A 12,321-nucleotide genomic window follows, 5' to 3' on the forward strand; every position below is an offset into this window, starting at 1 on the left:
AGAACTTCCTAGAAAATGAGTTTAGAAAGGAAATAAACTGCTGGCAATCAACCCATTAGCTGAATGTGAGTTCATCATTAGTCATTCAGGGTTGAAGATTATCCGTGAGACGCTAGCAAACCCAATCTCTAGTCAATCCCAGTGTTTAGGCCGTTATTTTTCACTCATGGTTCTTGACATCTACAAATGGAATTACGGTTTCTTTTTGTTTTCTTTTTCAAATTTGGGTAGCACCATGTTTCACGCCAACGTCCACGCTCCACAACATCCCACCCAATGTAAATAAAGGTATTTGGCAATCCATGCAGCAGCCTGTGATGCACAAAGCAGCCCCAGTTTTAAGCCCTCCCACTCAGCCTATTAAAATGTCAAATCCTAAGCACATGAATAAAAACATACCACTCTAGAAGGTATTATTCAATTATTCTTCAATTTCCTGGTATAATTAAGTGAACCATAATACACAGAGCACTGGGTATAATTCCAAACACCAAACTATGTGGTCAAACAATTCTAAACTGACAATAGAGTCAATAGCCAGACCTTGCCTATGGCACACACAGCTCTGGAGTACACTTGATCTGCTTTTAGCTGCATGGTTGGTGGGATTTCTCGTGGCTTCTGCTCGTCAAAGCATTCACTCTCATCCTAAAATGGTATGCTATACATGAAACCATCCGTTTTATTCCAGAATACATCATCTTAATGAGAATAAAAAGCTTTTGTATGCACATACTGCCAAGACATTTAAAAAGGCCCAAATTTTAACAAGTAGAAGAGACAAATTCATCAGACGAGAGATCATAAATTACTTTGGCCGAAAAAAATCTTTAAAAAAAAAAAATCTGGCTCAACATTCTGCTTGCAGGTTTCTATATATCCTGTGTTAAGTGGTGAGTGTGTACGTACATGTGTGTATATAGAGAGAGCTCTTTGTAAGGGAATGGAGTACAGTCTAGCCCACTTTCCCATAGTTATGTAGGAACTACAATGTTCTTCGCTAGCAAAACAAGAAGTGCAAGGTCTGCATTTCCACCTACTCGATGCAAAGCCCCAAGAGCTTCCTGCAAAGTAAAGCCGGCACGTAGAATCCGGTCAATGTCTGCAGCAGGAAAAAATGGTGGAAGAATGGAGGGACTTGCTGATGGATGGCTGGAAGGGGGTTCCCATTCAAGAAATGGCCTTGTAGATTCAGGACAGACATTTTCTCTGGTTTCAGGCCTGTCTGTTACTGGATTCGGTATGCCCTGACCCAAGTCTTTAACCAATATGAAACCAGACGACAAAGACTTAGTTTGCTCTGAAGTCTGATTGAGTGCATCCTTCTCACCTACTACAAGTTTGGGTGAGATTTCTACACCTACAGTGCAGTGTAATTGATTAGATGTTTTAGCTGAGGTTACAGTGACAGAACTGCTCTCATTTACTGCTCCCCTAGATTTGAGAACACCTTCCATATCAGCCGACAGGCCATTACCTGGACTCCCACCTTCTGTTTCAGTGCCTGATGAAGTGTCTGTTAATTTTTCTGTCTTCACTGATACAGACAAAGCGTGATAAAAGGAGACATGTGGACACTGTTCATTCTGGGCAAGATGCTCATTTTGGGTCTGCTGTTCAGAAAGGTCTACTTGGTCCTCAGCTACTGTTTCTGACTGACAGATACCTTCGTCAGATATGTTATCTGAAGCTGGTTTACTACTGATGACCAAAAGTTCATGAAGTTCTTTCAAGGCTGCTGTTACAGATGAACAAGAGTCTTCTGCTGACTCCACAGAGGGCTGACAACTGCCACAGAAACTTAAAGGGGAATAGTTGCTGCATTCTGTATTTGTTCCAGGTATTTCTACATTGCTTTCTGGGGGCTGTAAATCCTGAGTGAAAATGGAATTACTCAGAATTTCAGCAGAAGGATTGCATTTTGATGTTTCTACTTCCATCGAGGGATTATCTAAAGTGAGATCAGATATACTGATGCTCTTGACATTGGCATTCTGATTCTCTGCTGAATTAAGCGCAGCAACTAGGGACTGTTCAACTAGATCTACTTCCATAAGAGTTTCTAAATGTGAGCAGCCAAAGCATCCTGAAGGTGAAATACGGGTCTCTGTACTTGGGAGATCCACACTCTGCTGCGGCTCATCTCCTTTCACTGCACCTTCCAAATCGACACTGTTTTGTGGGTTCTGTTGCCTTTCTCCAGGAAGTTCCAGGTCCCCTATGCTATGGAGATGTTCCAGGTCACATGGAGCATTCTGCTGTGCAACCTCACTCTGGTCACACTCTGGTTCTTCGTGCTGCTCAAGGCCATTTGCTTGACTCAGGTTTTGATTTTCTGGATGCCAACTATTTTGGCCTGGAAGCACCTGTGGTTCATGCATCCTCATAGTTGTGACAGATAAACTAGTTTCCTGTCTTGTGTGGAGATGACATTTGAGACCCTGGGTGCTTCCTTCAGCAAATTTTTCCAAATTATTTGCAATTGCTTCCTCAGATGAATTCTGCAAAGGCATAGCTGGACTCTGGCCTGCCGGAGCGTGATCTGCTGAAGAAGCGTGCTCAGCAAGATCCTGCAGAGGAAGATGTACTTTCTGCTTAGAGACTATCTGGAATTCAGCTGAAGCCTTCAAAGCCTTCACATCTTTATGTTCGATGCTATCTGGGTCACTGGGCTCGACAGGGCAGACTGAAGCAGAGACAGAGCGAGCAAGACTTGTAGGATTACCAATCTCAGGACTCTGTCCTAAAGAATGGGCTGGATGGTTAAATCCATCTGAAGTTGGTAATGATGACATTCCCAGTGAGGTAGATTCTTTACCACTTTTCTCTATATGGAACAAGAGGGAAAGGAAAAAGGTTAACTAACAGGTACCAAAGGTCCTAAATTATCAAGAAGATATAAACATAATCACGATAGAATAAAATCGGGTACTTAAACTTGGGTTTCTCTTATACTTGTGGACATGATTTAAAAATACAAACCTTTTCTCATTGTGACAAACAACAATCACAGGATAAAATAAGAGGTAGGCATATTCTTACACATGCACACTGTAACTCACCATCATTGCTGAGGTGCCATTAATATTTATTCACATAAAGGCCAGTGAAGTGCTCAGGACTGAAGGATATTTATCTATCTTTATTCCCAGGAAGTTTAGAACTCTAGGGTAGCTTCTGCAGGTGTTCTCTGCTATATGCCCTAAGATCACCCGGGATGCTTGTTAAGCATGCAGACTCCAGGGTGCCATCTTTGGGAATAAACCCAGAAAACGATTTTCAGTAAGGCTCTAGAATGATACTTAAGTACAACACAAACATTGAGAATCTTCGCATTAGAATGATTCTCATGCCAATGCATTTCCATGTCTCTCATGTGAACCCTGAGGTTCACAAACAAGAAGTATAAAATCAGATACACCTGGGACAGAGCAGGAATTATACATGGAAATAAGAATTTACGTAATGCTATGTACTTTTCAGAAGATAGAGAAACATCCTATTTTATTTGTAGCCAAGTTTCCCCAAATCACGATAAATATATGACTGAGCAAACTAAAGGAGAGTTAATGATCAAACAGATTAAATTCTAGTCATCATCCTACCGAATAGTGCAACTTTAAAAGGGTTATTAGTTATTTCATTAGGTTGATAGACTACAACCAAGTTAAGAACACTTAAATACTTTAAGGTCAGGCAAATATGGGGTGGGGGCGGGCAGTGCAAGGAGACAGTTCGTAATAGTTATTCAACATGGAATGACTATTCAGATCCACTGCAACTTAATGACCACTCAAACAAGATGGCAGGCTTAAGCACTAGTCCAGTGTAATTGTAACAATGTCCTTAAATATCAGTTCCAACTCTCCTTTTGCCTCCCATCTAGTTTAAAAAAAAAAAAAAAAAGACCCCTTAGGCACTTAAAATCTTTATGATTAAAAGTCAAAAGGTTGGTAGAAAAAAACTTCACAATACAGTGAATCTACTAGCAGATGCAAGTCACACGACTAGGAGATGCAAGTCACACGCGTCCTGCTGAATGCTAACGCCCAAAGTGGCAGCCTCATTTTGACTTCAGTCCTGAAGAAATGCAGTCCTGATGCATGGCTTTCAATCATTTTAATAAAATGCTGGTTAACAGCATAAGGAGATAAGCCACTGCATCAGAAAGTAATTTTAACTTCCTATAAAATAATCTTAATAGTTTAGGAACAGACAGGAAAACCATATCCATCAAAATCTAGAAACATTTTGCTTTATTTATGAATCTCTAAAGCTGACTTTGAAAGAGGTTCAATTCTGAACTAATGCTAACAACAACAACAAAAAAGGCATTGTAGTGAAATATAGAAAGGTTTAACAATAGCTTTCTGGCATGGGTGGCCAATTACAAAAACCAGGTGAGGTCAAGGCGAAAACACAACCTTGATGGATTTTGTACTCACTATGAAAGCAGCATTTAGTCCTCCTGTAGCTGAGATGGTCAGTTTCACTGGCCTAAGTCCTAAATGTAGGGGAGGACTGGGTCAGTACTACAGGATAACAGAAGAGGATGAGGATAATGGATATTTAAGACTTATTAAACTATGCCTTTTGACCCATCCTCACAAGGGGGGAAAGGTAAGAGAAAAAAAAAACAAAACAAAACAATTAAATACTAGGTATCTAATTACAACCAGCCTGTAAATCCCTGTAAGGTCCTAGGGTGACAGTTTAAAAGACCTTTCCTCGTCATGATAAATCAGCCGATATACTCAGGCTGACATTTACGTAGTCACAACATAAGGAAATGGAAGCAGAGCACCCCCAAGGAAAATCAGGCCGGTGGCAGAAGGAAAAGCAAAATCTCAGCTTCTGTTGGGAAAATAAAATATAACTCCCGCTTATGTTGCTAGTTCTGACCCTGGACAAGTCACCTGGCCTGAGCTGCCCCTCTGTCATTTCAGGTAGTCACATGAGGCAATGTAAAACAGAGTTACCAGTTTCTCTGAGGACAAGGACTTGCGAAATCCATAAAGCACAGTTATCTATCTCCAAAGACAAAGTGCTGTGACACCAATATTCTTGACTTGATGCTCACTGAAGTCTGACATGGTAGGCACAACGCACATTGTTTTAAGTAGGATTCTTTCCCTCTTGGACTGTTCTAATTGATAAGCTTTAAACAGGAATTTACACTTACATATGTATGTATGTCAACATACAAACATATATACAGGCTAGTTGTAACCAGATTAAACGAGGTGAAGTGGTGAATGACAGAAGCTAACTTCTGAAACTTCTGTAAATAGAGACTTGCAGACCACAGATGACAACTGGACAGAAGGCTTAACGTGGTGTCTATAAATACCTGGTCTGGGGCCCACTCCAGCTGCAGTACACACACACTACATGCATCATGGCTTCTGCCGCTCTGTTTGAATCAGGAAACAGACAAGCAAACTCGGGTTAACAATGCAAACCACACAGCATGCAGGGTTATAGTCTCCATTCCTTTGCCATCTGTAAAATCAGGCACTGATAGAGTCCAAGTTGGGAATTGTTTCAGTAGTTCGGACATCAAAACTATTTGATGATTGCTTCAACTTTCTCACAATGCGTAACGTGTCAACATCAACCGGTTTTTTAAAATAAAACTTGGAAAGAAATTCCACACATCTACACACAGAGAACTCATGGTCAAACACATGAGACAGATGAAAAACGTAGAGCCATCAGATGGAATGATGTGTTAAGAAAATCTTATGGAGTAAACACACAAAACAGTCACTTTCCAAATTTTTTTCTCACTTGAGATTTATGTTTAGAAGAAAAATCAAACCTGGGGACCAGCAGTTAGTGTAATGGCCCTGTCGCTGGACTCCCATGTAGTCGAGTGCGGTTCAAGTCCCGGACCCGGTGGCTTAAACTCATGCCGGGCGCGTGTGCGTGCGTGCCCAAGATCTCGAGAGGAGAATGGAGAAGAGATTGCTGTGTGGCTGTCCCCCCAGGGGGGGTAATTTCTCGCTTTCTCTCTGTCATGTGATCACACATGCCCTACAGCAAAAACCTCTCCAAAAGAGAAGAAAAACCAAACCTGACTGAATTCTATCCTGGCTTATCTTCTTTACCTTCTTTTTAAAAATTAAAAAAAAAAAGAATTATTAATTTAATTTATTCATTCATTTATTTATTTTTAATTTGCCAGAGAGAGATACAAAGAGAAAGAGAAAATGAGAAAGCAAACCACCAGGTCTAGGACTTGAACTGTGGTCAGCCATGTGGGAATGTCCAGTGCCTTAACCATCATGCCACTTGCTGGTCCCCCTTCTTTACCTTCTAATCAGTTATTAGAAAACATTGATATAGCTCTTATCCTTAATAAATTTTTTTTGAGAGATTTTTGTTATACGGTGCATGTGATCACCTGACAGAGAGACAGAAAACGAGAAATTGCCTCCCCCACCCCCGGGGCGATAGACACCTTGCAATCCCTTCTCGTCCATTCTTCTCTTGGGATCTTGGGGACGCATGCACATGCGCCAGGTGTGAGTTTTTAAACTGCCAGGTCACAGACTCAAAATGCAGTCAACTATGTGGGAGTCCAGCAACATAACCATCACACCCTCTGCTGGTCCCAATAATTATTTATCAAAGAGAGATTGTTGTTATACGGTGCATGCGCCCTCTAGAGAGACAGAGACAAAATGCGAGAAACCTACCCCCAGGGGAGATGACTATGTTGCAATCCCCTTTCTATGGATTTTGGGCATGTGTGCATATGCGCCTGGCTTGAGTTTTAAGCTGCCTGGTTCCAGACTTGAACCATAGTTGACTTACGTGGGAGTCCAGTGACGTAACCATTATGCCATCTGTTGGTCCCTCTAATAATTTTTAAATTGATAAAAAAGATAAAGATGTGTGTGTGTGTATTTTTTTTAGAATTTTTTTGCCATAGGGCGCTTGTACTTGCCAGATAGACAAAGAGACAGAAAGTGAGAAATCACCCCCCCAGGGGGGATGGCCACACCGCAATCCCTTCTCCTCCATTCTCCTCTCAGGATCGTGGGCATGCACGCACACGTGCCTGGTGTGAGTTTGAGCCACCAGGTCTGGGACATGAACAGTGGTCGACTACATGGGAGTCCAGCGACAGGGCCATAACGATAACTGCTTGTCCCAATATATATATATATATATATATTTTTTTTTTTTTTTTTTTTTAAAGGGGTTATCGGGACCAGCAGGTGACGTGGTGGCTAAGGCGCTGGCTGCTCCCACACCAAGTCCGGGACGCGAACTGCAGTCGACTACGTGGGAGTCCAGTGACATAGCCATTATGCTAACTGCTGGTCCCCTCAAAATATTTTGATGTAAAATATCTACAAAGATACTTTGCATCTACTGTGTCTAAATGTTTAATTTAATTTTGATGATATTGGAAAGTTTATGTTCCAAACAAATAGGATCTGATATTGTGGAATTATTTCACTATTTACACATTACATAAAATCAGCACAAGTTATACATCTCAGCAACGAAAGTTTATATGGATTTAAAAAAGAACCCTGCCTTTTATTCTCTTAAAACTGGCATATGGGACCAGCAGATGGAATTACATCATTGGACTCCCACATAGTTGACCACAGTTCAAGTCCCAGACCTGGCAGCTTAAAATTCACATGGTGCGCATGTGTGTGCCCAAGATCCCGAAAGGAGAATGGAAGAGGAAAAGGGATTACAGTACGGCCACCCCCTCAGGGGGTGATTTCTTGCTGTCTGTCTGTCTGGCAACACACATGCCCTATAGCAAAAGTCTCTCTCTCAAAAAAAAACAAAACAAAACAAAACAAAAAAATGCAACAACAACAAAATGGCATTTCCTGGGCCAGCACGTGGCATGGTGGTTAGGATGCTGGAGTCCCACCTGGCTGACTGTGGTTCAAGACTTGGATCCAGTGGCTTAAAATTCACAACAAATAAATAGATAAAACTAATAAATAAATGTTTAAACAAAACAAAAACTGACATATCCTTGGGGCCAGCTGGTGGTGTGGTGGTTAAGGCAGATGGATCCTACATGGCCGACCACACTGAATCTTGGACCCAGTTGCTCAAAAAACACACAGGCGAAAAAAAAAAAAAAAAAACAAAAAACAAAAAACAAAAAACAAAAAAAAAAAAAACACATATTATTTTGATTTGCTATCCAAAATCCCCAAGGAGAAACGGAAGAGAAAGGGTTGTGATATGACCACTCCCTATATGGGAGTGCTTTCTCATTTTATCTCTCTTCAGTGAATGTATGTGATATCTAGCAAAAATTTTTAAAAAATTGGTACATCCCCTTCATTGAGTCTAAGAACATCTATGGTGTCTATTTTAACCTAATTTTAAAGGGAATTATTGACTTAATTTTATTTATTATTATTATTATTTTGATTTGCTACAGGGCACATGTACTCACCAGAGAGAGAGGGAAAGCAAGCCAAGAGGTCTGGGATTCAAACTACAGTTGGCCCTATGGAAGTCCAGCACTCTAACTACCATGACACCTGTTAGCCCAATCTAACTTATTAAAATAAAATAATTACCCAGAGAAGATAACAGTTATTAGATTAGAAAATAACTGCTATCATCAACCAGTCCTTCTCAAATAATAGCATCAAAACTACAGAGGTTTACTCAAGTCACAACCCAAGCTGTTCTATGTCAAACAGTCAAAGGTAGTAGTGTGGACTCTGAACAAGGGTAGTTGGAAAATGCCATCTGCTATCCATGCACATTCTAAAAAGACCCAAGGCTTGACATCTGAATCTTTTCTAGTAAAGCAGCAAAACCTGGCTGCTCATTTTTAAACCTTATCTCATTTTTAAGGAGAAAAATACTCCCTAAACTTGTAACAATATATTTGACTGTAACTAAAAAATCAATATATAAGGGCCAGCAGATGATGTAGCAGTTACGTTGCTGGACTCCCACATGGTTGACCACAGTTCAAGTCCTGGACTCGGTGGCCTGAAACTCACACTGGGTGTGTGTACATGCATGCCCAAGATCCCAGGAGGAGAAGGGACTATAGTGTGGCCACCCCTCCTGGAGAATGATTTCTCATTTTCCTTCTGTCTCTCTTTCTTTCCGACAACTGCACACGCCCTGAGGCAAAACCACCTCAAGAAAAAAAAAAGTAATATATGGGTTGGCTTTCTGGCCTGGTGGTTAAGGCAGCTGGATTCCACATGGCCAACCCCACAGTTTGAGTCCTGGACTCAGTGGCTTGAGAAATGCACAAGGGGGACCAGCAGTTAGTGTAATGGCTATGTCACTGGACTCCCATGTAGTCGACCGCAGTTCATTTTCGGGACCTGGTGGCTTAAAACTCAGGCCGGGCGCGTGTGCATGCGTGCCCAAGATCCCGAGAGGGTGGCGTGGCCACCCCCCCTGGGGGGTGATTTCTTGCTTTTTGTCTCTCTATATCTATCTGTCTGTCTGGTGAGCGCACAAGCCCTTATTGCAAAAACCTCTCCAAAAAAAAAAAAAAAAGAAATGCACAAGGTACGTGTGTGTTCATGCCCCAAATTCTGACAAGATGAACAAGGGAGAGATTTCAGCAAGACCATTTCCCACTGGGGGGATGAGGGGTGCTTTCTACTCTTTCACTGACATGTTCTAGTGAGCACACAAACCTTCTGGGAAAAAAAAAGAAAGAAAGAAAAAGAAAAAGAGAGACCAGCAGTTGCGTAATGACTGTGTTGCTGGACTCCCATGTAGTCGACTGCGGTTTGAATCCTGGACCCAGTGGCTTAAACTCACGCCGGGAGTGTGTGTATGCATGCCCAAGATACTGAGAGGAGAATGGAGAAGAAGGGATTGCAGCGTGGTCATACCCCCTGGGGGTTGATTTCTCGCTTTCTGTCTGTCTCTGTCTTTCTGGCGAGTGCACATGCCTTATAGCAAAAACCTCTCCAAAAAGAAAAAAAGAAAAAGTCAATGTGTGATGTTAATCATACTAGTAAGTCCAGCTCAAGACTTCAAAATAACACAAACTAACCCACTTCAATAGTTTACATACTGTTCTTATGTGGACAGGTAACATTACTATTATCTCAACAAGAGCATGAAACACTACGTTCTGACTCATCTTTAATTATGCTTTTTCCTATTGGTTCTTCTGTCTTCAGAGCCAGCACTTTCAGTAAAGGTTTGGAAAGAGCAGGCTACTTAGTCACAGGGACATGCTATCCTTCACAATAAATGGGCCTATGAAAAGGAGTGAAATTTAAGCAAGCAATGGGGTGCCAGCAGGTGGCACAGTGACTAAGGTGCTGGACACCCATACGGCCTACTGCAGTTTGGGTCGAAAATCAGGCATGTGTGCATGCAAGCCCAAAATCCAGAGAGGAGAATGATGGAGAAGTTATTACAGTATGGCCATCCCCCAAGGGTGATTTCTTACTATCCCTTTCTCTGTCTTTCTCCAGTGAGTGCATACCCCCCATGTCAAAAACAAAACAAAACAGAACAAGCAAAACAGAAACCAAGCAGGCATTGAGTTAGCCCCAATGCCTACTAGTTAAGGGAGCCAGACCCTACATGGCCAACCACAATTCAAAATCTGGTCCCGGTGACTTGAGAAACATGCTGGGTCTATATGCATGCCCCAGATCCTGAAAGGATGAAGAAATGGAAGAGAAGGGATTAAATAAGGTATGACCATGCCCCATTAGGGGGTGCTTTCTCCCTTTGCCTATTTCTCAAACACACTTGCCTCCTGGCAACGAAAAAGAAAGTATATCTACTTCTGTAACTTTCTTCAGAGAAAATAAATGTTTTAGGAAGTCTACCAAAATGTGTCTAAGCAAATAACTCCTCAATCTACTTTGCACGAAGCAACACACTGTTGTTTCTTCATCTGCTGAATCATGGAGATTTTCTTTATTGTTTAAGCAACGGGAGGAGGAGGTAGGTAAGAAGACAAACAGTGAACACACCTACTGTTTAGATGATGACAATGGTTACTGATTACAAACTGCAAAGGCCCCCATGCCCCTCTGAGCCTTGCATGTCCCTGGCTCACCCAACAAGAACCCATGAGTCAGTTAAGAGCTCAGCCATTCCAAGTACCTGCATCCTCTGCTGACTTCTGAAGGGCTTCTGCTAATTCTTGGTCTGCAATCTCCTCTGGCCGTACATCCTCTCGCCCAGCTCCATACGCCAACCGGGCACACTCTGGTAGCTCTCCTTCAGGAAGGAAGGTGGTCTGTGAGCCGGTGGTGCCGATGACAAGTACATTTTTCTTCAGATCAATGGAACACTTGGAAGAAACCGAAGAATGATGACAGCAGATAAAACACCATGCAGAAAAATTATAATTCTGAATTAAAAATTCCTCTCATGGGGCCAACAGGGGGCAGGGAGGTTAAGGCTACTGGACTCCACATGGCTTACTATATGGTTTAAGTTCTCAAACCCAGTGGCTTGAAAAATGTGTCCTATGTGCTCAAAAACCCCGAGAGGAGAAACAGTGACAGGATTGCTGCCTAGTCAGCTTCTGGAGAGTGATCTCTCTCTCTCTCTGGCAAGCACACACCCTATAGCAAAAACAAAAACTCCACTTAAAAAAAGCAACACCGGGGTCGGCAGGTAGCATGGTCATTGAGGACACTGGACTCCCACATGGCCGACTATGGTTCAAGTCCTGGACCTGGTGGCTTGCTTTCTCACTTTTTCTCTCTCGCTCTATCCTTCTCTGGTCAAATTAAAATAAATAAATAAAAGATAAAATAAAATAATTATTTTTATTTTATCTTTTATTTATTTATTTTGTTGAGACGTTTTTGCTATAGGGTGCGTGTGCTCGCCAGACAGACAGAGAGGGAGAGAGACAGAAAGCGAGAAATCACCCCCAGGGGGTATGGCCACACCACAATCCCTTCTCCTCTGTTCTCCTCCCGGGATCTTGGGCATGCACGCACACGCGCCTGGCTTGACTTTCAAGCCACCAGTCTGGGACACGAACAGCGGTCAACTACATGGGAGTCCAGCAACATAGCCATTATGCTAACTGCTGGTACCAAAATAAAATAATAATAATTATTATTTTTTAAAATTTTAAAGAATTATTTTATTTAACTTTATTTATTATTAATATCATTATTATTTTTAAGTTTGATCAGAGAGAGAGAGAGAGAGAGAGAGAGGAAGTGAGAAAGCAAGCTACCAGGTCCGAGACTTGAACCGTGGTCGGCCATGTGGAAGTCCAGCGCCTTTAACCACCACGCCACTTGCTGGCCCCTAAAATAATTATTAAAAAAACAAAAACAAAAAACAAAAAACAAAACC

The 12,321-nt window shown here is 41.8% G+C and overlaps 1 protein-coding gene across 1 annotated transcript in view; it reads right to left on the reverse strand.

Annotated features, from left to right (window-relative positions):
- Window positions 1-411: 411 nt before the first annotated feature.
- The window catches only part of LOC102493207 (regulator of solute carriers 1), a gene marked incomplete at its 5' end in the record, with an annotated part of 55,526 nt that continues 43,616 nt past the window's right edge, over window positions 412-12,321 (reverse strand). The window contains 2 exon segments of the mRNA XM_027770616.1: window positions 412-2,827; window positions 11,104-11,293. Coding sequence (XP_027626417.1) covers window positions 975-2,827; window positions 11,104-11,293 — 2,043 coding nt within the window.

The sequence above is a fragment of the Tupaia chinensis genome, unplaced genomic scaffold (assembly GCF_000334495.1).
Source record: "Tupaia chinensis unplaced genomic scaffold, TupChi_1.0 Scaffold000146_1, whole genome shotgun sequence".
Classification (NCBI taxonomy): Eukaryota; Metazoa; Chordata; class Mammalia; order Scandentia; family Tupaiidae; genus Tupaia; species Tupaia belangeri.